Consider the following 27,625-nt stretch of genomic DNA (forward strand, 5'->3'; position numbering starts at 1 on the left):
GTTGAACAGAATAAAACCAGAGCAACGAAAAGAGTTTTTTTGGCCAAGTTTGTTGCGCTCGTGTTGGGACTACATTTCCCATGCGAGCGAGCGAGAGCAGCAAACGTGTTTTTGTAGGAAGTGCTCCTGTCAGAGCGCAACCGTGTCTTCCGGTCGAGGGGGAGTGGAGGACGGAGCTGCCTTGGACGAGCAGCAGGAGCCGTTCAGCAGCAGCGGCCACACAGGTCCATGCACGCACTCACACGGCGGTATCGGCTGGAGGTGCACCGAGCCACATTTAAGACGGTGAGTGGAGGCCTTGTGTTTTTCCCACCTCCTGAAACTCTGGCCAGTCCTTGTGTGCCAACACAGGAGCGCTAGCTCAGGACAATGTGACGCGTGAAGCTAACGGTTCTGCTGCACGTAGCCCGAGCGACGTCAGCCTGTCGGTGATGTTAGGTGTTGTGTAGTGAATTGGAGGCTTGTGGATTGGAGGCCACTTTGCAGCAGTGTGACTGTTGTTGTTGTTGTTGTTGTTGTCTTCGTTGTTGAAGCGGAACAGTGCGGCCGTTGTTTTGTGTCGTCGCCTCCCCTGCCCTCCCTCTCTGCCTCTGTCAACTCCACATGACAGCGAAATCTCCAAACTTGCTGCTGCCCCCCTCGACTGGTTGACACATTGACAGGCAGGCTGCCATTCCAAACTGCAGCTGGACGACACACACTGCTTTCAAACGTTGTGACTCATTTATGTATTTATCCTGCAGTGTCTGTCTATCTATCTATCTATCTAGTAATTGCCTTTGTAGTTTCCTACGGATCACCTAATTTGTCAGGCTATCAATTAAATCAGTCATGGTACAGGAAGGGGTCAGAAGCAGGTGTGTAACCACCTTAGTCCTCCCCACTTTCTGGAAGAAACAAAAAAAATCCCCAATGACTCAATCGGGAACTTAAGAAACCAAAGGTTTGATAACAGGAAGGCCACTCATGTTAAGTTCTTCCTGTTAACGTTGGTGTTACGAAGGAAATCAGTCAGTTTATATTAAAGTACGTTCACAAAGGGTGGATCTTGTTCTTGGGCACAGTTTTGGTTGGTTGTTAAAAAAGTGACAGACAAGATGTGTCCTGTGAGTTTCACTGGAAATCAGACTCTAGCTGCAACAGATAGTAAAAAAAAAAAAGTCATCAAAATTATTACACGGAAGAATGTGAGATCCAGGTTTGATTGCTCTGTGCTTTGGTTACATAAAAGCGTGCCACAATATGACGTTTTTAACACAAAAATCTCCGTCCTGCAAGAGCTTGTCCATTGTTTGCACTTTTCAAAATGTTTTTCTTCATGTTTACCTTGGCTGCAATAGTCGTAGCTAACCGTGTCAATGTTTCTCCCAACCAGACACGATGAACAAGCAGCAGAGCAAGGAGAGCCTCAAGGATAAGGTGAAGGGGATGTTCGGTCTGGGAACAACCAGACCAACATCCAAACAATGTGACATTACACCTCCAGAGTTTATAATAACGAGCGACATAATCAAGGTGAGCAGAAACAGGGCCAGCCTCCATTCATGTTTCACACAGAGTTGCTATTTAACTTTGTTTTTGCATCACAATTGTCTTTTTTTTCCTCCCAGGAGCTCCGCCCTGACTGCGGCCTGAACAGTCGTGTCCGCACAATCAACCATGTGTGTGGTCTGGCGAAGACCAAAAAATTCGAGGAGGTAAGTTAGAGTGTGTGTTATCAACACTTCTCGCATAAGATGGAAAATTTCCCAAATGCTTTGCGGTTCCTTTTGGCGTCCTTCGGGTGAAAAAAGTGTTTGGAAGAGGGAGAAGAAATGTTCTCGGCTGTTGGGTGAATCTTCACTGTCTGTCACATTCAAGCAGGCCAATCAGAGTTTAGTTTCATCACGTCGTGTGTAGTTACGGGAGTTCTATGAGCAAATCGGACTGATTGGAAAAGCTTGTCCGTGGGAGTCAAACAAGATAAATGAGTGAGCTTTGCTCCTGTGGTCCAGCTGGTTGTTGTTGTTCAAGGCTGCATCGTGTGTTGAGATGCACGTGTGTGTGTACTTCCTTCCTCAGCACGCGGTGGAGGCTGTCTGGAAGGCCGTGGAGGACATGCTCTCCCCCGTGCAGCCGCTCGAGGCCAGACACGCCGTCCTGCAGCTGCTGAGGGCCATCATTCAAGGGCAGGTCGGTGGACGGAGCGCACGCTCTCCAAAGTTAACATCTGAAATGCCAATGTGGCCGCTCACACCCCGTGTACGCTTGTGTTCCGTGTGTCTGGTGTGAAGGGGGAGCGGCTGGGCTCGCTGAGGGCTTACTTCTTCAAAGTGATCCGGGACTACCAGCCCTGCAACGAGGACCTCTCGGATCGGCTGGAGGTCTTCAAGGCCTTGACTGAGAACGGGAAGGACATCACCTACTTGGAGGAGGACATTGGTAAAAGATCGCTGAACAGTGTCAAAGAACGGAAAGCAGACTTCGCCCATGTTTTCTCTGCCTCATACTCATCTAAAGCCGTCCAGCTTCTTTTTATTTTAATTGGTCTGTTCTTCAGAACGTCTGTGCAAATCAGCCCTTTGTGATGTCACAAAAGCCACCCACCAGCTGAATGTTGGCCCCGCTCTCTGAGACTGCCTTGTCGTTGTCCTCATCCACTCGTGTGGAAGGTCCAACGCAGCGTCAGTCTTGACAGGGGACCAAAAGCCAGTCTTATTTTACAGGATGGCTGTAAACAGAGGGCTAAATATGCTAATTATCAGATGGGTAATTTTGCACAGCTGCTCCAGCTGAGTCTGCGATGGAAGATCAAAAATTTGAAGATGGATTGAAAAACAGGACTTTTCAGAGACTGACTTGTACTTCTGTCTTCTCCTCCTGCAGTTCATCTGTACCAACTTTTAGACCAGTAGAATCTTTCACACTGTTGCCTTTGTACCACAGATGTGACAGAAACGTAAAACCTAACCTCTCTCTCGCTCTCTCTCTCTCTGTCTCTCTGTGTCTCTCTGTCTCTGTCTCTGTCTCTCTCTCTCTCTCTCCCTCTCTCTCTCTTTGTCTCTCTCTCTCTCTCTCTGTCTCTCTCTGTCTCTCTCCTTCTCTCTCTCTGTGTCTGTCTGTCTGTCTGTCTCTCTCTCTCTCCCCCCCCCCTCTCTCTCTCTCTGTCTCCCTCTCTCTCTCCCGCAGCCCGATTCGTCCTCCTGTGGATGGACATCGGTCTCACCTCCGACTTTCTCCATGTCCTCGTCAATCTGGTCAAGTTCAACAGCTGCTACCTGGACCAAAATGTCTCCATCATGGTCCAGTAAGTCAGAGATCTAGAGAAGATAAATGCACTACTGTAGTATATATTTTGGGCTTTGGGTGACTTCAACAGGGTGACTCACTCTGTTTCTGCAGGAAGATCTGTCTCTTGTGCAATAGAACAACATCCTCTACTGACATCGAGGTGGGTGCAAACGTTGAGATTTTTTTTTCCACTCTACTTCTTGCTTTGATTTGCTCCTCATTCCGTTCAATCAATCCGAGTATCGCTGCACTCCAGAGTGGGAGCGACGGTCACCACCGGATCGACTGCTGTGCTGATGAGTGTGTGTGTGTGTGTATGTGTGTGTGCAGGTGGCGCTGCAAGTCCTGGATGCGGTGGTGTGCTACAACTGCCTGCCCTCAGACTCTCTCACCGTCTTCATCATCACACTCTGTCGCACCGTCAACGTCAAGGAGTTCTGCGAGTCCTGCTGGAAGGTGAGCAGCGGAACGCGTGAGCCTTTTCACTTCGGATCTCAGAGCTGTCGGGGGTAAAAGTCACAACCGCTTCCTGTCTGCCTTCCTCCCTCCAGTTGATGAGGAAGGTGTTGGGGACTCACCTGGGCCACAGCGCCATTTACACCATGTGCCGCATCATGGAGGAGAGGTACTCGTTTGGCCGTTCATTGCTGAACACCTTGAGAGTTGCTGTTCTTTTATTTAGACGAGAAGGTGGGAAATCTTTTCCTTCTTTTTCTTATTCACCCTTTTCTCTGAATAAAAGTGCAGCAACTCTCATTTGAACTTTTTTGAGTCGTTACTGAAGACACTTTAATGTGATTGGTCTCTTGGTGTGTGCGTTCGTGTGTGTTCCTTCCACCAGAGTGTACATGGAGGACGCACCGTTGCTGAGAGGAGCCGTGTTCTTTGTGGGAATGGCTCTGTGGGGCGCCCACAGACTCCCCGCCCTCAAGAACACACCCACACTAGTTCTGCCGTCTTTTTACAAGGTATCATGCATGAGCGCATGCATTCACAGTTGCATTGTTTGTTTCAAAGGGGTGCCCGTCTATTATGTTTTGGTCAGCACAGAAGACTCAGACAATTTTGCTTTTTGTGATGTCGCGCTTTTTAATGTTTTTTAGACAGAAACTAAAAAGAGTCCATTTTGCTTTAATTGCTCCCTCCACTATCAGCTTTGTGATGTCACAAAGGGCACTGATTCTTCATCAAAATAACGACAACAGCTCCAGGCTGGTGTTCCGCTCGTTCTTGTGTTTGTTGCCCTCTCCAAACATGTGGAAGGTCGAACGAGGCCTCTCTCTCTCTCTCTCTCTCTCTCACTCTCTCACTCTCTCTTTCTCACTCTCACGTTCTCTCCCCCTACGCAGGCCATGTCGAGCGCCAACGAAGTGGTGTCCTACGAGATCGTCCTCTCCATCACCAGGCTCATCAAGAAGTACGGCAAGGAGCTGCAGGTGGTCACGTGGGACATCCTGCTGGGCATCATCGAGCGGCTGCTGCAGCACATCCAGGTACACACGGGCACACGGCCGGGTGGAGAATTACGAGTGCCTCCGTGCGACCTCTGACCTCTGTGCGGTCCTCCCTGGCAGACGATAGGCAGCGCCGAGCTCAAGACCATCGTCTACGAGCTGCTGACCACCGTGGAGGAGCTGTACGAGCAGAACGGCTACCACGGCTCCACCGAGAAGTTCTTCAGTCTGGTGGAGAAGTGTGCCGACAAGAGGCCTGTCAGTGCGGCCTGCTCACTCACCCACCCACTCCCACCACCGCCTTCAAACACAACTGCAGCTTTCCTTCTAACCTTGATCTCCTGTGTGTATGTGTGTTTGTGACAGGACGCATCGGTGCTGACCCTCATCTCCTACAGAGCCCAGTCCATCCAGCCGGCCAAGGATGGCTGGATCCAGAGCCTTTACCGCCTCATGGAGAAATTCTTCAGGCAGGACACGCTTCAGTTGCTTTATCATCACTTGGATTTCAATGTTGCAATCTCACTCCATCCATGTTGACAAACTCCAGCTCGGCAGTTTCCTTGCTTAACCAGTCAGCCGCCAAATTAGTTGGGATGAAACTCGGAAGAAGCTGCTTCCTGCTGCTGAGAGGAAAACAGCTGAAGCTTTGTTACTGCTACAAAAAACTTTTTTTTTTGTATATCTGGCTTTTCTTCGTGGAAAACAGTGTTTTTCTTCAGTACTTGATCGACTTCTCGATAAAACTTGATGGTACGTAGTAGTGAGGGACAGGATTACCTACAGCAGCAGCAGCAGCAGCAGCAGCAGCAGCAGCAGCAGCAGCAATGAAACGATTGGAGGGAAAACATTGTCCAGCTGTCATTTCAGGTCTTAGGTTGAAATATTGTCTGCATCATATTAAGATTTCATCCAGCAGGTTTTTTTTTTTTAATTAGATTTTACCATCAGATTTGCGTCTTCGCTGTGTGTGACTGTCCGACTCCCTCCTCTGTTCTCGCCGGCAGGAACGAGAGTCGAACTGTGATAAGGATCAAAGTGCTTCACATCCTGTCGTTCGTTCTCAGCACAAACCGGCAACTCTATGAGGTCAGCGCACGCACGCACGCACGCACACAACGTTTAAGAACATCAACAGTCATCAATATTCATTGCGACTCAACTCTTCCTCCCTCTCTCGTCTCTCCCAGGACGAGCTGATCGAGACGGTGGTCATCCCCCAGCTCGGCGCCATCGCCGACGACCGCGACCCGGCCGTCCGGAAGCAGGCCGCCCAGCTGCTGGTGGACCTGGCCGAGGGCTGCAACACGCACCACTTCGGCAGCCTGCTGGATATCATCGAGCGGGTTGGTATTGCTTCCACGCTGGGCTCTCAGCTCCACGAGGCGAAGCTACAAGCGTCTCTTGTCGTCCCGCCGCCGTGCAGGTCGCCAGCCGCTCCCTGGTGTGTTCAGTACCGCAGGACATTTCTGAGAGGGACTCCACGGTGGAATCATCCATGGAGGACGTCCGGACGGCCATACTGGGTCTGCTAGAAATCCTGCAGGTGTGCACACGCTCAGACGGATGGATTTAAAAATTTTTTTTTACGTTGAATCTATACTAGATTTCAAAGTATTTTGCTTTTGTTTTTAACCCCGTGAACAAAATCATTGGATAATTTAACCAGGGCTCTAGACTGCCCCTATATGGTAGCATTTTGCCAATAAAATTTGAAACAAGGCGAGTAAATTGTCCGTCTACTTGCACATGTGTGATCAGTTTATTTGCCCTCGTTTTAAAATTGTTAAATGTATTTTGAAGGGCTAAGGCAACGCATAAATTTATGAAATAAATGTCAATTAATTGAAAGAAAATTGTTTGGGTAATCTAAAAATAAATTGTTCGATTAATCAATTAATCGAGAAAAATCTCGGATCTATCAGAATTTGGGGAATTTAAAAAACTGTAGTTTCTGCATTCATCGGCAAAGTAGTCACTAATACAGTGAAAATGAGAGGAAATATTTGATAATATTTACTGCATGTCCATTTGCAGTGCGCCCCCTAGATTTTCTGCTTGTGGCACTGAAATTATAGAGGCAGGGACCACTGTGCTCCGAGTAAAAAAAAAAAAAAAAGTTAGTCTGGAGCTCTGTAAAGTTAAGCAACAATTTGGAATGATGACGGAATAAAAAAAAAAAATGAAACTCTTGAACCTTGTTTTTGTTAGTGAGAGTAAATCTTTCCCCCAAGATGTTTTGTGCTGAGGCTCTCCATGCCCCTCCCCCCCACCCATCTCCCTGCCTCACTCCTCCCTCCCCCCCGGACAGAGTAAACTCTACAGCCTCCCTGCCAGTCACGCCAGCCGCGTGTACGAGCTGCTCATCAGCCACCTGCAGCTGCACTACAAGAACAAATACTGCTCGGCCATCTCCGCCAGTATCCGACTGCAGGTCAGCGAAACGTTCCAGTCAAATTCACTCTTGATTCTTTGCTCCTCTCCACACGTTCGCTCAAGTCTTAATTCCTTCAGGTGTTCGACTTCTTCCTGATGATGCGAGCGGACCCACTCCACCGCATCGGGGTCCCCAACAAAGACCGAGCCATAAGGTTCAGCCCGTATTGCTACTGTGACACAGGGTGAGAATAGACACCACACACACACACACACACACACAGTTCGCTCTGTCCAGTCGAGTTTTAATTTCGCTCCTCGTTTTGCAGGGAACTTGAGAAGCGTGCGACCGAGAAGAAGCCCGCGGGCTCGACGTCTCCCCCTGCTGGCAGTCCTGCTCCTTCCACAACTCCCTCATTGGCCACAATACGGTCGTCCTTCCTGCCCTACGCACCGGCCTTCAGCGTCGTCTTGCAGTGCCTCAAAATGGTACACACGCACACGCACACGCACACGCACACGCACACGCACACACACACACACACGCACACGCACACACACACAGTCTTTCAATCCACATAACAGTGTTCCAATCTGTATGAAAGGTCCAGTGTGTAATATTTGGCCTGATTTATGATTTTTATAATTTTAATATACTGCCCATAAATGAATTATGGTTAATGTGGTAAATGCGTTCTGTTGTTGTTGTCTGTTTGTTGTTGTTCCATGCATGCAGGCTGTTAACATTCACCTTTTTGACAGAATTAAAAAGCCATGTTCAAAGACATTGATCTATTGGATGACAGCGGGTTGCGGCTGAGGCAGGTTGTGACCATTGATGCGGTTGTGTGGGTCGGGCTGGGACGAGTCCAATTATAGATAACAGCGGGACCCGCTGCTAGTGAAACAGCCGCGCACAGCTAGTCAAGTAGATCTCCTGGATCAACTTGCACAACATGCGTGTTTTGATAAAGTTTTGTGATTGACCGAAATGTACCCAAGTACCATCATTTGCTGTTGTGTATTGAACCAAACAGAGCGTACCCCACGGTTTGTTAAAATACATACAAATATATTTATATGACCACTGTAGCTCACTGGCAAGCTTAGGAGGTGGAGGAAGAATGAAACACGCTGCAACCGCTGTTTCTCCTTCAAAATCTCTAAATATTACACGCTTCACCTTTAAATTGTGTCAGATGTACTTTTTTCTCCATAACTGAATCCCCATTTTCACCTTATGTATAAAGGAGACATACAGATTAAAAAAGACAGATTAGGAAGCAGACGCGGTGTTTGTCTCTCCCTCACAGGAAACGGACTGGAAGGTGCTGAAGCTGGTCCTGGACAAGCTGCCGTGGACGCTGCAGTACAAAGTGCTGCTGCTCACTTCGCCGTGCAGCCTGGACCAGCTGTGCTCCACTCTTTGCTGCATGGTATAAACACACACACACACTGTCTGCCCGTTTGCCTGCTGAATCACCAGTGCAGAGATTCATTCATCTGTGCAGCTGAACGTGCACCTCTTGTCTCGTCTGGTTTGATGGACGTGTGCGAGTGCTTGCAGGTGACGGATCGGCTGATTTCGGAGCGCTTGAAGAAAACGCCCGAGGGTTTTTCCCGCACCGAGGTGCAGCTGGCAGTGGTGCCCGTCCTCACCGCCATCACCTCCTACCACAACTACCTGGAGCAGTCCCGCCAGGTGCTGACCACACCTCCACACCCGTGCAAACCGCTCAGATAACTATACCTGTCCTGCACAACATCAGATGGAAAGATTATTATTTTTAGGGATGCATCAATACCGCTACTAGTGTCCGGTATCAGTATTGATACCAGGGTGGAGTACTCTGCTTGACTTGTACAATACATGCCGATACAATGACAGCGATACCAGTTGTACACGTATGTATGTGAAAAAGTGGTATTGGTGCATCCGTAGTCATTAATATTCATTGCTCGCTCTGTTATTATTAAAAACATTGGATAAACTGAGGTCAAAGTTGAAGTTTATGATTATGTTTTTTTCTCTGAAAACAAGCTGAGGAATGTTGTTCAAATCTGTCAAGTTGTTCTGTACTGAAATACAAGCGCTCGTATTCTACTCATTCTGTAAAAAGTGGTATCGGTGCATCCCGAATTATCATTATGGTTATCGTCATTATTATTAATTGTTGTGGTATTTTTGTCTGGGTCTGCTGTGCAGCGGGAGCTGGTGCAGTGCCTGGAGACGGGCCTCATCTACCGCTGTGCCAAGCAGTGCGTGGTGGCCCTTACCATGTGCACGGTGGAGATGCCCGACATCATGATCAAGCTGCTGCCCTCGCTCATCGTCAAGCTCACACACATCTCGGCCACCGTCGCCATGGCCTCGCCCATGCTGGAGTTCCTCTCCAGTGAGTTGCTGCTGCTGCTGCTGCTGCTGCAGCTCCAGCTCCTCCTTGTCTGTCACTGTCGCCACCTTCTGCTCACTCGGCCACGCCGCTGTTCCTCCCCTTCTGTCCCGCAGCTCTGGTGCGGCTGCCTCACCTCTACGCCAACTTTGTGGCCGAGCAGTACGTCAGTGTGTTTGCGATCTCGCTGCCCTACACCAACCCCTCCAAGTAGGTGCCCACGTGCGCGCCGGCAGCTCGGTCACACCGTCGCGTGTCCAAGAGTTTCTCCTCAGCAGCCTTCCTCTGCTTTGTCCCTCCTCCCGACAGGTTCAACCAGTACATCGTGTCGCTGGCGCACCATGTGATCGCCATGTGGTTTATACGCTGCAGACTCCCCTTCCGCAAGGACTTTGTCCAGTACATCACAAAGGTGCGTGTGTGTGTGTGTGTGTGTGTGTTTGTGTGTTGTTAAAATGGTAAAAAAGGTAAACTCACATAGCGACCAGAGGCTCTTTACAGCTTTTTCCGTACAGTCGCATTCATCCGTGTTACATAGAACAGCGTTTCTCAACTGGTGGATCACGACCCACTTTTGGGTCTGTTTTGATTGGGTCGCTGCTTTGTTGGCAGTTTCCCCTTTTTTTTTTTCCCTTTAAAAAGAAAAAGGGATTTTAAAATATCTATATTTATGGAGAAAATTTATTTTGCAGGACTCCATTCAATAATTTCACTAATTTATTTACGTTATTTACATTTAAGACATGACAGAAAGTGGGCGAGAGTTTTTGTTTATTTTGTTTTTGTGGAATAAATTTTCTGACGCGACCTCATTATGATGACAAATGTGGTTCCTGACACACCACCAATTGAGATCCACTGACATACAACATAACATGATACAGGACACAGCACAGGGGACTGATGCAGGGTGGCAATGAGAATGACACGCACTACAACCATAAGTTGGCAGCTTGATAGAGATGATAGGCTAACAGACTTGCAACTAGATGAAAAAAAAAAATGTACAACACAAAAACTAGCATATAGGAGTTTAGGCTAAGGTGGAGATGTTTGGTGGTCTCTGGCCCTCCGTGTGAATCTCCAACCACCTGGTCTCCTTCTTTCCATCGTCCTGCCAGGGTTTGCGCTCCAACGCCCTGCTGCCGTTTGACGACGGTCACGAGCAGAGCTCATTTCGTGCACGCAGCACCAGCCTCAACGAGCGGCCCAAGAGGTAAAGCAGCGCCGGCCGAGCTGGCTAACACACGTACACACACACACACACACACACACACACACACACACACACACACACACCATCGACACACGCTGACCAGCTGAAATCAAAGTGTGAGAGTTGTCGGGGTTGCCAATGGAACAGGGGACTCAGCATGATTGGTACAGTGGTGTGATGGTTGCCATGGTGATCATAAGTTCATTTTATTTATCACTCTCAATTTCTTTATGCTTTATGCGTTTGGAAATGTTCTATTGTTTTGCCGTGATTTTGTCTTTGAAGGTAAATGTCACATATGTTCTCAGGTTAAGTGCGAGATAATGCAAACAGCTGCGCGAGATTAAACAGGTGACGCAAATCTTTCTGCCCGTGTTCAGTCAAATCTGAGCCAAGTCGCGCAGAAAATCACGCAGTCTTTCACACAGAGCCGTACGGAAGCAAGACCTCAGCCAAGGTGTCACCTCACCCCCACCCCACCCCACACACACACACACACACACACACACACACACACACACACACACACACACACACACACACACACACACACACACACACCCGCTCTCCACCCCCCATCTGCATGTCGTCGTCAGTGTTTGTTGGTCATCCACGCACACATCACTGTCACAATGCAGGGGAGCTGCAGGTTAACTGGACAGATACCCAAGCCTCGTTCAGACTGCCAGCCGAAATCTGATTTTTAGCCCGTCCAGATTGAACCAGGATGGCTCTTTTATGGTCTGAACAGTCACAAATCACATCAAATCCGATTTTTGCAAAAAGCATTGAAGCCACCTTCGGGAGGTCGTTTCAAATGGCCAGATACAGATGCGTCTCAGTCTGAACAGCTCCAAACACACCGATGGGTTTTGACTGTCTGTGATGTCACTCTTTTTTTTTTATTAACAAAAAGACCCTTTGAGATCTTGTTTCAGTCTCCACAACTTCTCAAGTACTCAGGGTCTTGGGGGGAGGGTGGGCGGGTGCTTCAGCCTATCCCAGTCCTCACCGGGTGAAGGCGGAGTCACACCCTGGACAAGTCCCCTGCAAAGTTTATACAACATAACTGAAGAAGAACCAAATTCTATAGCATCCAAGTCCGACATTTGAACGTTCACGAGCCTTGCGATCCTTTCGAGATCCCTAGCGTCCAGAGCACGGCCTCTTCTCCGAGCGCCCCATCATCTCCTCCCGCTCCCTTCACCTTCTCAAAGCCCCTCGTTTGCACAACCACCGTCTTTTCTGCGGTTTTCAGAGGGACGAAGCGATGCGCCTCTGCTTTACGACGTCAGTCCGTGCCCGTCTTCCGCCCTCCAACCCACTTTTTAGCGTTCCACCATTGTGTTCATATCATCCCGCTGCTGCCCATTGGCTTCCTCAGGGTTGGAGTGCTGCACGTCTGAAATCATAGGAAAAGATAGACTCTGTTGTCCTGTTTGGCTGCTATTAGGCTGTCTAGCACCTTGGCTAGCTTGCAAAGGGAATGATTCCTCACTTGGTTTTCACAGCATTTTGACTGTGCAAGCACTGCAAAATGAGTGTCCAGTATTTAGGCACAAAAGTATGCAATCTGGAATGACGCACTCAAATATCTAGTTGAATATTTTCCTGATGACGGCTTGCAGGGCTCCTCCTGGATGATGAGGTTTCCTTTCTTTCTATTGGTCCCTGCTTGGGACCTCAGACTTGCTGCGCTCCAACCCTCAGGCTTAAACCAAGCATCTTATTTCAAGTCATATGAGTTGTGTTGTTCTTTTTCATGATGTCAGGCCTGTGCTGAGTCCATCCCTCCTACTTTGCTCCACCCTACGGGTCCTTGGCTTCTCTACGTAGCAGCTGTGTTGAAACGATGTTTATTCTGTTGCTCCTCCACCTGAAAACTTTCTGTGATTTTTGTTTTTATATTTTTTTCCTCCTTTTTTAGCAGAAGCTATTTTTCCCCTCCTCTGCTGTAGCTTCTCTTTTATTTCCATTTCAGTTGTTTGTCCGTTTAAGAAAAAGAAAATCCCTCTTCTTAGTCCACTCTTCTGTATATCTGATTCATGGTGTTCACTGCTGTTAATTTTCACCTTGTTTTTTTTGTTTTTTCTTTCACTCCTTCATTCGGCCCCTCCCCCCCTGCTGCTGCTGCTGCTGCTGCCGCCTCCTGTGGTTTGGTGCTGCGTTGTGGTTTTGGGGGCGTGGTCGCGTCATCCCTGGACCCTTCCTGCCTCCTTCCTGCCCTCCCACATCCCCCTCCTCTGTGACCTCTGACCTCTGACCTATGTGACCCTCCCTCCTTCCCGCCACCTCCCTCCACTCTGCTGTGTACCCCGCTGCGTCCTGTCGGTGTGGCTCGCGGCCCCGCCTGCGGTCACATGACGTCGCGCTGCTCGGGTGACCCTCTCTCTCTCTCTCTCTCCCTCTCTCTCTCTCTTCCTCTCTCTCTCTCTCTCCCTCTGACGACTCCCTCTTACTGCCACCACAACTGTGATCTGTTGCCGACCCGGGTCAACCAACCGCCCCCCCCCTAATCACTCCCCCTCCCCACCGCCAGCCTGCGGGCAGCCAAAGTGGCGAAGGCAGCGGCTGCGGTAGCCAATAGCAGCAGCTCTCCTGTAAAAGAGCTGCGGGACCTGTCAGCCATGGACGCATTCCGCTCCCGCAGCATCAGCGTCTCCGAACACGCGGTCCGCAGGTTAGAGAAGAGCCTTCTGGGTAACCGAACAAAAAAAACCAACAAAACAAACACCCAACAACAACCCAAACATTTTTCATTTTCTTTTTTCTTTTGAGTTTTTCTTGTTTCATTCCCTCCGTGGGATGGCTGTCAGGGTGTCGGGGTGTCGGGCGGGGGGGGGGGGGCATTGTCATACGGGGCCGTTTGGTGGGTCCGGAGTGGCTGTTGCATGCAAAGACGGGAGGTTTGTGTGTGTGTGTGTTGAGCTGCGATCGTCACTTGTGCTGTTGTCTTGCGTCTTTTTGTTTGCTTTTGCATGCGGTGTGTGTGTATCTTGTGCAGAAGGCATCGGAAAGTGTGCAATGTTTTTTTTTCCGATTTGGTTTCTGCACTAACAATGTTTTGGCTTTGTTTTCCTGCCAGCGATTGGCGCTCACAATTTGGCTTTGGTTTCAGGGGTGTGGCTGAGGGGGCGGGGCTGACTGACTGACTGGATTTGATTGGCTCAATAACAAATGAATGGCAACACAACAGGTAGCTGTGTGTGAAGCATGCGTCTTGGAAAAGAGATGGCTGATGGGGAGCAGCAAATGTGCCTCACTTCCTGGTGGGCGGGGCCGCTGCGTCCTGGGGCCTGTGGGGGCGTCGCCAGCAGCGCCGCAGCTTCCTTTGTTCCGCTTGACGTGATTTTATTATTTCTTTTGTCTCACTTGGCTCACGAACGCTGTCGCTACCATGGCAATCTCCTGGTGTGGGTGCAGCTGTGCTGATGCGTTTGATTAGCACCGACTCAAAGCATCATGTCTCTCCACGCAAACACACACATACACACCAAACACACAGTGTGTCCACAGACTCCTGAACTACTGCTCATTGCCTTCTACTTTTTTTTTTTTTTTTTGCTTTTCTCAACCTGCCTTGCAAATGTTCGATCCAACATTGCAGTTGACACAAACGGCCACACGGCCTCTTAATTTTTTTTTTGCTTTTCTCAACCTGCCTTGCAAATGTTCGATCCAACATTGCAGTTGACACAAACGGCCACACGGCCTCTTAATTTCCTCCTGACCAGCAGATGGCGGTAAAAAAACCCTTTGGAAACTCAGAGCAACTGCAGTGTGGATCAGTCTTAACAGGCTTTCCTAAAAAAATTGCTGCGGTCAAAAGTTTTTTTTCTTTTTTCTTTTTGCGTGTCAATTGTGTGTGAGTGGAGAATTCCCCGCCTGTTAAATTGCCTTACTCGAGACGATATGACCATGTTAAGCTAACAAAACAAAACGGACGCCGGCATCTAAAGGTCCGTTGTCGGCGGCCGTTTTTACCTCCTAATTTTAGATTTTAAAGGACCTGTTGTATAGTATTAACCCCACACTCTTAAAAAAAAACAACTCCCAAAACTCCACAAGGATGAGTAGTAATGAGATTCCTGACATCACAAAGGGTCCTTTCCACAACTGTGTGGCTGGACTATTGTGATTTGTGACTTGGGGAATGTGTTGATACCTATCATTGATTTAGAGAAAGGTGAATTTGGCGGAACAAGGGACCTTTTTTTTCCACAAAGTTTCCCTGAGCGTTTCATGGTCATGTTGTGTGGAGTTTCTACGTCCTGGAGAGGATGCAGCTGGATCAGCTGCCTGGAGGAGAACGGTAGGGAGAACACGTGATTCACATGCTGGGAGCTGGTCTGAACGGGACAATATTCTCATTTCTTCAGAAATGTTTGTTCCACTTTTAGTCTGACGAAGCAGCAGACATTTGGATTTGGATCACGACTTGCATATAAAAACGCAGCACTTTGGCAAAAATACTCACGCATTCATATCCAGCTGATTCCTCCTCTGCGAGCTTCAGTGAATGCCAGAGAGACGGATGACACGAGGGTGAATCGGTTCGCCTCCTGCTTTGCAAACTGCTCATTTTTCTGTAAGCCGGCCCCGACCTTACACGGTCCGCCGTTCTCCCTCCTGACCTTGACGGAGAATCGAGCTGAATGGGAACTGGCGCTCGCACACAAAAAGACGCCATTTTGCTTCTTCGCTCTCCACTCCGGGGGAGAGACGTCCATCAGCAGGAAGATGATGTTCCGAGTCTTGTAGGCTGCGTCACGACGTGTTCCATGGCGGCCCAAAGCCTCTTGGTGCAAAAGTTAGAAATGAAAAAAGTCTGCTCTTTAATTTCCTTTTTTAAATAATATATATATATATATATATATATATATATATATATATATATATATATATATATATAGATATATATAGATATAGATATATATACTTTAATTATAAGGTCACTTTTCAAATTAATGAAAGAATGACGTTTCTCTTATTTTAACTTTTTTTTTTTTTTTTTTAACATTCAAAAGTAACCACAACACAATTGACCAGCTGAACCCCACAGAACTATGCACGTCTTTATTAAAGATGAGATAAAACCTCCAAAAAATAGTAATAAAAAGAATCCAACTACTAACAACTAAGATAAATATTAAATGTAAAATTAAATGAAAATTGTTGATACTAAATATGACTCTTCAACCAGGTCCCAGTATGTGTGTGTCTGTGTGTCTGTGTGCGTTGCATGCAGTGTTGTGCAACCCTGGGATGTGGGTGAGTTGCTGTCGTGGCGTCCAGCATCCTTCTGCCAGCCTGCATGTCTCTGCGTTCCTGCACTCACTTGACATGGAGGAGGAGAGGGAGGAGGTGAAGGAGGAGGAAGAGCAGGAGGGGGTAGCTGTCTGTCAGAGTGCCCCCCCCCCCCCCCCCCCCGTAGCTCCCACCCCCTCTCCCCCGATCTTAGCCCGCTGTTAACTAACTCCCCCCCCCCAATGGTCTCCTGGTGCAGGATGCACACCTCCACCACCACCTGCAGCCTGGGCTCGGCTGACGAGAACGCGGTGACGCAGGCCGACGAGGGCCTGAAGACGGTGCACCTGGAGCTGACGGAGACGTGCCTGGACATGATGGCGCGCTATGTCTTCTCCAACTTCTCCGCCCTGCCCAAGAGGTGGGGAGAGAGCGCCGCTGTCCTCTCTTCGTCTTTGTCTCGTCTCTCCGTTTGAATCCCTTTTGTTTTTCTTATGCTGCGCCCTCCTTCCCCTCCCCCCTCCCCCTCAGGTCTCCCATCGCTGAGTTTCTCCTGGCTGGGGGCCGCAGCATGACCTGGCTGGTGGGCAACAAGCTGGTGACCATCACCACCAGCGGCGGTGTCAGGACGCAGGCGCTGCTGGGGCTGGACACCGCCGAGCGGCTGGGCGGAGGAGGGGAGATGACCAGGTGATGCCCCGAGAAAGAAATGTTGAATTCATTTTCTGTCTTTTTTTCAGTTTGGTGGAAATGAAACGTGATTGATTGGGGCAACCGTAACATTTGACCCTTAATTAAAGCAGCATAGTTTAAATGAATTTCTTTTTTCAAATATATTGGTTTAATTTACAACAGTGGTTCTCAACTGGTGGAGTCTCAGGTCTTTTTTTTCTTTCTTTTTTTTTTTCCCCTGCAACCTAAATTTATTCCACAAAAATAAAAACCAGTAGATGGATTATTTAAATTATTGAATTGAATTGTGTGTCCTGCGAAATAAATGCCCAACATTCTCTCTCTCTCTCACTCTCTCTCTTTCCCTTTCCGACCTAAAGCTCAGTGTCCCACTTTTGGGTCATGACCCACCAGTTGAGAAACACTAATTACAGATTTCTGAAATATTGACATTTAACTCGTTTTAAAATGTATTTGTTTATTATTACTTGTTTGTATTGGTATTTTTAATTTATATTTATATATTTTTATTATATATTTTTTTTTCTATTTTGATTTACCAGCTGTCCCCTGCTGTCCTCCACACCCACAAAACCAATTGCAAACAATCAATAAAAAAATCAAGGAGATGTTTGTATTAAAGATAATATAAAACCTGTGCAGAAAAAAGATAAAAGAATCCAACAAAGACAAACATTAAATGTAAACCTAATAAATAAAAACCGGTGATAGTGTTTAATAGTAGTAAGATTTAATCTAAGTTTTTAAATTGTTTTTTTACTGCCAGTGGTGAGGGATTCCAGGTGGTGTCATTACCTCCCGGGCACAAGCCGCCGGGCGCCCGAGCCGCTGCTCGGCTCGCGGTCGCTTCCTGTCTCTCTCCTGCTGCCAGTGAGACGAGGCGGCTGATTGGTTCAGGCCGAGGCGGAACTCTGCGTCGGTACCGCATGTTGAGTCCCCCGTCCACGTTGATGTGAGAACTCCACCCAGTTCTGTTCAAACCTGCTGCCTCTGCAGTCGAACCACGCCCGGGGTCACAGTCACAGTCACTTCCTGGTTTTTCCTGCTTTTGTCACGACTGAGTGGAAGGTGATTGGTTGTGCGATCCAGGGACACGCGGAAAAGGCTCCTCCTTCTTCTTCTTCTTTCTTTGTTTTTTCGACTGTTTCGTGTTTGGAAGCAGCCCCGGTGGTTGTTCTTTGTTGACCTGTGATTGTGTGATTGTCACGTTCGCCGCCCTGCAGGTCTGATCCATCCTTACACACCCGCATGACGAAAGAGGCTCCGGCCAAACTGGAGTCACAGTCCAGCCAGCAGCAAAACAGAGTCACGCGCATACGGGTCCGCTCCATTTCAGGTGAGACGCCGACCAACCGGCCGCCCCGATGCAGGTCACACAGGTCACACAGTGTCTTCGGACGACTCACTTTTTTTCTTCCTTCGCGGGGTCAGGAGGTCACGCTCTCCGTGCCGGCCCGGCTCAGAGCCTCAGCCCCCTGGTGTCGCCGTCCGAGGGCGAGCTGGCGGCTCCGCTGTCTCCCTCCTCCGCTGCCACTCTGGACGGTCTGGGTCCTCCGTCCTCCTCCTCCGCCTCCGCCCCCCCGTCCGCTCCCCCGCCCCTCAAGGACAACCCCAGCTTGGCCGAGTTCGTCCCCATGCTCACGCAGGGCTGGGCGGAGATCTTCATCCGGAGACCATCCGGTGCGTAGTGTAGCTGCACGCTGCAGCAGCAGCAGCAGCAAACAAATTCACATTCTGTATACTTGGGTACAAACAAATATTGATATCGAGGTTTCTGGATACATCCTTTTTATTTTATTTAGAAACTTGATCAGCACTCTGGAGTGCTTCAGCCTGTGAGAATGTTGTGAAATAGTTAGTGGCTGCAAAAAGAGGCCATTCAGCCTTTTTGTTGCTAAATTTGAAATAAATTGTAATTTTTTAAATTAAAATTTAACAATGAATACATAATTTATATTAATTTTAATTAATACATTTAAATTGAATTTTAATAAATAAATTTTGCCATTTGTTTCTCCACTAGCAGCTGTAATGAAAAGAAAATGAAAATGGTTTAAAATGGGACCATCGAATACATTTCTGAAGCTGAAGCTTGTTAGCTTAGCGTAGCCGTCAAAAGTTTGTGAACACAAAAACACTGAAACGGTGCATTTCTAACAGTGAGTGAAGCGACAGTGGCTACAATGCGTGTAATGTGTGTGTGTGTGTGTGTGTGTGTGTGTGTGTGTGTGTGTGTGTGTGTGTGTGTGTGTGTGTGTGTGTGTGGTGTGTGTGTGTGTGTGTGTGTGTGTGTGTGTGTGCAGGTAACACCAGCTGGCTGATGTGCCTGGAGAACCCCCCCAGCCCGTTCTCCTCGGAGCTGGGCAACATGCCGCTGCAGGAGCTCTCCACCGTCCTCATGGCCATGGAGGGGGTGAAGGAGGCTCCTGGCCAGACGGCCAGCGCCCCCGCCAGCACCGCCGCCCCTCCCCCTGCCCCGGCTCCGCCCTCAGCTCCGCCCCCTGAGCCCCTGACCCAGACGCACGGCGGCGTCGGAGGGAAGAACCTCATCCAGCGCTCCTACACCGGTGGGTCCCAGTCAGCCAGTGGCAGGAGGAGGGCGTCTCCTTCACTCTATTGATCAATCAATCCGTCGATATGTATTGAAAAAGCTCTTTACAGCAAACAAAGTGTAACTTGGCAGCCCCTCCCACCAGGAAGTGAGGCTGACTTGCGCCCTGACACGTTCGCAGAGAATTAAGAGGAGTGACGCCATGGCTGTTTTTTGGCCTCCTCCTCACTTTCATCCGCTAGAGGTAAACAGGTCATCGGGCTTAAGGTGTCACGCCAGAACTTTCCCCTCTTGCCCAGCAGCAGCAGCAGCAGCAGCAGCAGCAGCTAGTTTCTCTTCCCATGATGGTGATCAGACACCCAACACAGGACGAGGTCGTCCACTTCTACTTGATTTTTATTGTTTTATTGCATTTTTACATGTGTTTCTTGTGCTTTCCCTCCTCTTCCTTCCTCCTCTGGACTCGCGCCATCATCATCACCATCACCATCATCATCATCATCATCATCATCATCCTCCTCATCATCATCTGTCTGCACCCCAGCCCCTCATCTTCTTGTTGCTTTGCTCTCTTACTCTCAGCATCACCTGGTTGCCTCAGAGTCTTTGTTCTTCTCCCTCTTCTCATTTGGTTTGTTTCCATGTTTTTCTTTTCCTCCACCCTCAACCATCTCGCTGGGTTTTGGTTTGGCTGCGGTGGGTCACGCGGCGTCACGTGCCGTCCGCCCCGTCCGCCCTGTCCGCCTGGCTCCGCGGCTGCAGTGGGTGACTCGCTCTGGTCGCTGGGTTTGGGCTCCGCCCCCCAGGGCCCCCCGGCCCCCGGCAGGTTGCACAGGAGTATTTCCTGGGCAGGTACCGTCCACCACCTGTGTGACCCTCCCCCTCCCCCACCGCCAACCCTCTCGCTCCTTCTTACCTCCAGATTTAAAAACCAAAAACAAACACCTGGTGTAGTGTATTTCATCTCACTTGCACAATGATCCAAAAATAATCAGTTCATCAGTTTAGGGCTGTAGGGATGAAAGAAATTTACAGTCAAATTAATGTGGATTTTGTGTGTGTGTGTTTGTGAGAGAAAACACTTTTTTGATAATCAACCCTTTGTGATGTCATAAAGGCCACTTGTAGATCTCCCGTGCACATTAATAAATAACACATTGATTTATTTATTTTGCAGCGGTCTTACAATAAATATGCTGATGATGATGTTAATGTGCTAAATATTCTACTCCTAGTGTCTGGAATGAAAAATAAAGATCTGAAAATCATTAGAAATGTAAAGCTGGAGCCTTCAGCTCTTAGCTTAGCTTAGCTTAGCTTAGTTTAGCTTAGCTTAGCTCGTCGTAGCTCAGCTCCGGGACTAAAGGTTTGTGCAAGTGAAGGAAATGAAGAGTCTGATTGAAAGTATTCCATTAACACGGGGGGAGGAGAGGGAGGGGGGCGGGTCCTCGACCTGAGCTGACCCAAAGGTGGTCGCATGCCGACCAATCAGTCCAATGACGACGCCGAGCGGATCCACTCCTAATGCGTTGATCACCGTGATTTTTGTTCCGTGTCCTAATCAATGAAATATACTCCCAGGTTGCCCTCTAACTTCTGACTGTGAACAGAGGAGCCCAGACCTCGCCTGATTGGTTTGACAGGGGGGCGGGGGGAGGGGGGGATTTAGGAGCGTCTTATCTCCCTCCGTGCCATTCTACTTCTTCCTCTGTTCCATCTTTTTGTTCCTCTTGGGCCATTTGGTGTTTTTTTTTTTTGCTCTCCTCCCTCTTTTTTTCTTCTTTTTTTTTTAGCTTCATTTACCACTGAACCCCTCATTGCTCCTCCTTTATTCTCCTTCTTCTTCCTCCTGTTCCTTTTCGTTTCTCTGTCTGCTCGACTCAGACTGTCTGAGGTGGATGGTGGTATTTCGGAGGTGCAGGTTGTGGAGGAGGTCCAGGTCTGGGCTGCTGTTTCAGTGGCTGCAGTGTGTTTTGGCTGCAATAACCAACCAACCAAACACATGCATGCGTCTTTGTGGTTGTGAAATCAAGTAGGAAACAACAACAACAACAACAACAACAAAAACCTTCGTAGCAACAGTAACTTCCTCCTTGTGTCTGTCTGATTGATCTCTGTCTTTTTGTGTCCGACTCACTGGAGGTTTTTCGTGTCTGAGCTTGTTTGATCAACGTGGACGACACGATGTTAGTGTCGGTAGGGCGGGTTGTGTAACTAGTGTGTGTAAATGTGTATGTGTGTGTTTTCTTTACATTGCGTTGCATCCAATGACAACCTGTGCTGCTCTGTGCCGCCGGTGTGTCCCGCTGCAGACTCCGTGGTGGTGCTGCAGGAAGGGGCGGGCCTCCCCGCAGCACACACCCCGTCTGATTGGCTGGAGAGTGAAGAGTTTGGCCCGGTGACGTCCGACCCAATCTTCATGGCCGCTGACACGAAGACCCCTCCGCCGGGGACCCTCAGCAGGGTAAGTTGTTGCTCCCGCAGATTAATCGAGTTAATCTTCTGCAGCGTCGCAGAAGTGCCAAGATTTCGCTGTTGCTTTGTCTTGCTCATCCGTCTTGCCAACCTCCGAGACGGAGCGGGTTTCCGGGTTTCATTGCACCCGATCCGATCTGATGGAACCGCTGCTACATTGTTGATGCCAACATGCGCGTGTTTACAGCCAGCCTGCCCCAATCAGCAGCACTGAGTCAGTACTTCCTGGCTCCGCTAGCACTTACAAATCTGATAATCTGATTGGTCTGTTGAGCCCATTGATGTACAGTTTTATAAGAACTGGATACTAGACTTCCACTATTAGGCTTGGCAATGTAATGTGCATTGATTTTTTTTTTCATGTTGTTTCTTTTAGTGGCCACTGCAGGTACTGCAGCCAAAATCCTATGCAAGCCAAAAAACGTTTTTCCCATAGACCGCAATACAAAAAAATAAATGCCTATAAGCAGTTGACAGGACGCCTCTGACCAAAGTCCTGGTTCATAATAAATCTTTCTATTGTATATTTTTAGACCAGAAAATCCCCATAAAAGACTTTCTGACTTCACGCCATGTGCTGTGTCTGGGCGTGTTCTGATTGGATGGTGCATTCTGATGCATCACGGGAGGCATGATGGGAAGTAGCACTACTGCTACATGTTCTATGGGCCCCATAATGCAGAAGTAACCAGGGAGTGAAAAGCTTTTTTGGAAGATGCGCTCGCTGAGCGACTGGATGCGTGTATGTGACATTTCCGTCCTCTCCTCCAGTCGTCGTCCACCTCCAGTCAGGACGAAGAGAAGTCGACGCTGGAGGAAGTGAGCGAAGGGGCCATTCCCATCGATCAGCCCACGGCGGGGCCCCCGACCCCGGGCACCCAGGAGCCGGAGCTCCCCTTCCAGAGCCACACTCAGTCGCAGGGACACGGCCTGAACAAGTCCAGCTCCTCCCCCGAGCTGCAGACGCTCCCGGAGGCCTTCACCAAGGCCGCCATGGAGTTGGAGAGCGGCTCAGGGGACGCCCCGCGGCCCCGGGCCCCTTCGGACGGCAAACCGCAGCCTCAGCAGCCTCACGCAGACCGGGAGAAGTCGGAGGTGGGGGCAGCACCAGCAGCACCAGCAGCACCAGCAGCAGCAGCAGCAGCAGGAGGACCAGGGGACGCCAGCGGGCCGGGAGTTCAGGGCCAAGCAGCCGAGGGCCCGGCCGTGGTGGGAGGAGCCCGGATGAGGCTGGAGTTCCCAGCGGCGCCGGCCCAACCTGGACCCATCTCTCCCGGCGGGGGCCACCGGCCCCGGGGCCACACCATCTCGGTGTCGGCCCCCTCGTCCAGGAGGGAGAGGAGGACGGAGCGGGACTCCTACCACAGCCGGTCGGGACCGAGCAACACAGAGAAGATCTCTGGCCTGAGCCCCAGGTGGTGCTGCTCTCCAAAAATAATAATAATAATAATAATAATAATAATAATAATAATAATAATAATAATAATAATAATAATAATAATAAATAATTATTATTTAAAGACCCAGAGAGTTGTTGTCTTTTAATAGAGCTATAAATGAACATCTCTTGTTCTGTGTCCTGCAGCTTCGTCTTCCTCCAGCTCTACCACTCTCCCTTCTTTGGGAACGAAGCCAACAAGCCGCTGCTGCTGCCCAAGACTCAGGTGAGTCAGTTGATTTGATTTGATTTAGCGGTCGACCTGATGCTCTTCCTGACGCTGTTTCCTTCTGCGTTGCAGGTGATCGAGCGGGCTGTGAAGGTTCTGGACCAGATGCCGCCATACGACACCCACAAGATCGGAGTGGTGTTTGTGGGGGCGGGACAGGTGAGAAGCGGTCTCTCCCGCTGGGCTATTTCAGGGTAGATGCGAATCTGATGATTGATTTTTTTTTTTTTTTTTTTTTTCTGAGCGATTGGAGTCACAGTTGGGATGAAAAAACAGACTTTTGATGTAGCTGTTGCACCAAAACGACCAAGAAAAACTGCTGTGTAACGTGGGGAAGGAGGATAAGATGGAGATTAAAGCTAAAAGGAACCAACTGCTGGAACAGTTCTGATTTTTACTTTCATCCTTTGAGCTCATGTTAATACACACACACACACACGCATCTATCTATCTCTCTTTATATACGTATATCTAACCCTAACACTAAACCCTTCTCCAATTTTATTTTAACATTTTCTTTATCAAGGAAAAGTCAAATGAGACATCATTCATGACTGTCATTTCTCTCAGTATTTGTGCATCATCACCACTCACAAATCTAGTTGCGCTCTTGTTAATGGTGATGATGCTTTAAGCCCTAAATGACTAAAAGCTCCCACCAGAAGTCTCCAGGGTCTCCCTGACTGTCCTCCCTCACCCTGCTGCTGCTCTGCCTCCCTGCAGGTGAGCAACGAGGTGGCCATCCTGTCCAACGAGTACGGCTCCAACCGCTACGCCGCCTTCCTGACCGGCCTGGGGAAACTCATCCACCTGAAGGACTGCGACCCCGACCAGATCTTCCTGGGGGGGCTGGACCAGTACGGAGACGACGGCGAGTTCACCTACTGCTGGCACGACGACATCATGCAGGGTGAGCCAATCAGCTCGGCTTCCTCCTTCCTGGAGGGGACGGAGGGAGGTGAGGGGAGGTGAGGGGAGGGGTCGGGGTCCGTGGCTAATCAAGCGTGTTTGTGCGGCGCAGCTATTTTTCACATCGCCACTCTGATGCCGAACCGGGAGAGCGACAAGGGCTGCTGCAACAAGAAGAGACACATCGGCAACGACTTTGTCATGGTGGTTTACAACGACTCTGGAGAGGAGTACAAACTGGGGACCATCAAGGTGGCTTCACACACACACACACACACACACACACACACACACACACACACTAGGGTTCTAATCGTTCACGAAAAAGAACCAAACAACATTTGAAAAAATAATTTTGTTAACTGTAATAGATAAAAACGAAAATCAGGCTGAAGTCCCACAGAACAATCGTTGACACACACACACGCACACACACACAAACACACAAGAGTCACATATTAGTTGACATCACTCCACGCTGACTCCGGTCCTCTCTCTCCCTCTCTCTCTGTCTCTCTCTCTCTCCCCCTCTCCCCCTCTCTTTCTCTTTCAGGGTCAGTTTAATTTCGTGGAGGTCATCATCAAACCGCTGGACTTTGACTGTAACCTGGTGACTCTCCAGTGCCGCAAAGGTGAGTTGACACCTGCAGTTGCGTCCTCCCTGCAGAGACTGCTCCAATACCTCCCCTTTACCCCTCCTCATCCTACTCCACTCCTCTTCTTCCTCCTCCTCCTCCCCGCTATCTTCCTCTCCTCTTCAGACCTGGAGGGGCTGGTCGACACCACGGTGGCCAAAATAGTTTCAGACCAAAACCTTCCGCTGTTGGTCCGACAGATGGCGCTGCACGCCAACGTAAGCCCCGCCCTTTTATCTCCCACTCTGACACACACACACACACACACACACACACACACACACCTCTCACCCCCGTGCGTCGCCCTGCAGATGGCCTCACTGGTGCACCAGTACCGAGCCAACCCCTCTGACGCCTACGCCTCCAAGTGGCTGGCCAGGCTGCGGCACATCAAAAGAATCAGGACTCGGGTAAGAGAACACGTGAAAACGCACAGGAAGTTGGTGTTTCTAACTTCCTCCCAAGTGGTGCTGATCAGTAGGGCTGGGCCATACTGAGGAGTTTTGGTATCGATCTGATACCAAGTAAATTCATGGCTGGTATCGCTGATATTGATACTTTTCACTTGAAATGTCATGGTTATTGAGTAATTAAAGAGTAATAATATTGATAATAATAAATAATAGTATATTAATCATATATTAATTGTTAATTAATAATAATTGAATTGTGTGAATCCCCCCCCAGTCAGATAAAAGGATTTCCATCAAATAAATGTGTTTTGTTAACAAGCCACGGTACAAAGCAATATAATAGTTTGAAAATTAGTAAAAAAAAAAAATAATAATAAATAAATAATAATAATAAAAAAAAACCTTTTAAAGGCACACGTTTTTATGAAAAAAGTCACTTTAAGTGTCGACCTTGACACGCAAGTATCAATCTGCAAGTTTCTCCTGGAGATCAATAAAGCATCCATCCATCCATCCTGTATTCATCCACCCACCATCCATCCATCCATCCATCCTGTATTCATCCACCCACTATCCATCCATCCATCCATCCATCCATCCATCCATCCTGTATTCATCCACCCACTATCCATCCATCCATCCATCCATCCTGTATTCATCCACCCACCATCCATCCATCCATCCATCCTGTATTCATCCACCCACTATCCATTCATTCATCCACCCACCATCCATCCATCCATCCATCCTGTATTCATCCACCCACTATCCATCCATCCATCCATCCATCCATCCTGTATTCATCCACCCACCATCCATCCATCCATCCATCCTGTATTCATCCACCCACTATCCATTCATTCATCCACCCACCATCCATCCATCCATCCTGTATTCATCCACCCACCATCCATCCATCCATCCATCCTGTATTCATCCACCCACTATCCATTCATTCATCCATCCAGCCATCTATCCAATACCGATACTCACCTTGGTGTTGATACTATCAATGTGTAGATGGACAGGCAGGCACGTCGTATGTCGCAATACAGAGCCTGCGGTCGTCCAGCCAATCAGAGCCGACCGCGTACGCCCCGCAGTGCTAACCCCTGCAGTGCTAACCCCTGCAGTGCTAACCCAGCCTGTGCTGGTGTGTCGACGCTCGCTGATTGATGGTTTGTCCCGCCTCCTCCCCCTCTGCTCAGGCCCAGGAGGACATCCAGTCCAGAGCCACGGCCGGTATCTCCCTGACCCAGGGAGGCCTCAGCCAGCAGAAGTCCTTCCAGCAGAGCTCCCAGGCCAGCAACCCTGAGGCCATCGGCCAGCGCAAGAGGCTCGTCTCAACTGTAGACGACTTCACTGACTTTGTTTAAAAGAAAGCGTTTTTTTTTTCTCCCCACCCTTTTGGCCATCATCATTCGTCCCTGCACACTGACACACAAAGCTGCACACACACACCAGCCTGCCTTCAAGCCAAAGTGAGTTTACAGGCACCGCACAGCTTAGTGGCTTCATAAAGGCTCATTGTGTGATGGAAGTGTTGGGACGTGAAAACAATAATTAAAAAAAAGTTTTTTGAAACACTAATGCTTTGCAATTTTTACCTCTTAAACTGTCAGTGTGTGTGTGTGAGTGTGTGTGTGTTTGTGCACGTGTTTGGATTTGCTCTGCATTTGTGTTGGTTCTCGTTTTCAAGAAAACTTTTAATAATTCATCCACGTTTAGGCCTGTTTCGACTGATGTTTGTTGACAGGATGATTTCTTCAATACATCATCTGTTGTGGGAAATGGGGGGGTGGGGGTGGGGGCTAAATTCTACTATCAGTCAGGACGAGGAGTCGCTCGCGAAACCACAGCTGCTACGCTAAGCAACAGAGATGCAGCTACATTATTCTAATGTGATTAAATTCATAATGAAATTGCGACTCGCTCCAGGTGGCACTGCAGGCACCAGAGGCACTAAATAATTAATTATTCAGAAGAAATTAAGACTTTTTAACAAATAGAAATCATATTTTCGATCATGACCCATGAAATAATTTATTTAATTGTCACCTTCATTTTGTAGCTCGCAGGCGAAACACCTCAACGGCTTCCTACCAGGATTACCAAAAGTCTGTTTTATTTCAAAGGAAGGTTGTAAACAGAGGGCTAAATAGGCTAATTATCAGATAGATAATTGTGCACAGCTGCTCCAGATGGAAGATCAAAAATCTGAAGATGGATATAAAACTGTTTGGGTGACTTCAACAGGGTGACTCACTCTGTTTCCGCAGGAAAATCTGTCTCTTGTGCAATAGAACAACATCCTCTACTAACATCG

General features: G+C 48.8%; 1 protein-coding gene across 4 annotated transcripts; it reads left to right on the top strand.

Moving 5' to 3' along the window:
- The first annotated feature begins 64 nt into the window (after nt 1-64).
- tsc2 (TSC complex subunit 2) lies at nt 65-26,889 on the top strand. 4 transcript variants are annotated; one of them, XM_076039756.1, is made up of 42 exons: nt 65-285; nt 1,376-1,515; nt 1,611-1,697; nt 2,062-2,172; nt 2,274-2,421; nt 3,169-3,286; nt 3,382-3,430; nt 3,601-3,726; nt 3,822-3,895; nt 4,112-4,238; nt 4,620-4,763; nt 4,845-4,982; nt 5,091-5,194; nt 5,732-5,813; nt 5,915-6,070; nt 6,151-6,270; nt 7,036-7,158; nt 7,239-7,345; nt 7,430-7,589; nt 8,414-8,536; nt 8,668-8,802; nt 9,307-9,496; nt 9,610-9,703; nt 9,803-9,905; nt 10,615-10,709; nt 13,249-13,389; nt 16,216-16,377; nt 16,488-16,646; nt 17,873-17,985; nt 18,081-18,329; nt 18,953-19,216; nt 19,963-20,052; nt 21,513-21,664; nt 22,447-23,090; nt 23,261-23,339; nt 23,415-23,501; nt 24,066-24,252; nt 24,364-24,503; nt 24,805-24,883; nt 25,013-25,104; nt 25,198-25,296; nt 26,508-26,889. In XM_076039756.1, exons 2-42 carry the CDS (start codon nt 1,381-1,383, stop codon nt 26,673-26,675), a joined length of 5,754 nt encoding a protein of 1,917 aa, XP_075895871.1. In that variant the 5' UTR covers nt 65-285; nt 1,376-1,380; the 3' UTR covers nt 26,676-26,889. The 4 variants fall into 4 exon arrangements, with proteins under 4 accessions (XP_075895871.1, XP_075895879.1, XP_075895888.1 ...); XM_076039764.1 differs by lacking the exon at nt 19,963-20,052; XM_076039773.1 differs by lacking the exon at nt 13,249-13,389.
- The last annotated feature ends 736 nt before the right edge of the window (nt 26,890-27,625 follow it).

This window comes from Nelusetta ayraudi, unplaced genomic scaffold (genome assembly GCF_046127955.1).
Source record: "Nelusetta ayraudi isolate G7.1 ecotype Tasmania unplaced genomic scaffold, CSIRO-AGI_Nayr_v1 ptg000004l, whole genome shotgun sequence".
NCBI lineage: Eukaryota > Metazoa > Chordata > Actinopteri > Tetraodontiformes > Monacanthidae > Nelusetta > Nelusetta ayraudi.

What these genes read in the sequence shown, in the direction of transcription:
- tsc2 (XM_076039756.1), top strand. Translation starts at nt 1,381, where the DNA reads ATGAACAAGCAGCAGAGCAAGGAGAGCCTCAAGGATAAGGTGAAGGGG. An exon ending in TAACGAGCGACATAATCAAG is followed by an intron (nt 1,516 to 1,610) that starts GTGAGCAGAAAC and finishes TTTTCCTCCCAG; the next exon opens with GAGCTCCGCCCTGACTGCGG. An exon ending in TGCTGCTGCCCAAGACTCAG is followed by an intron (nt 23,340 to 23,414) that starts GTGAGTCAGTTG and finishes TCTGCGTTGCAG; the next exon opens with GTGATCGAGCGGGCTGTGAA.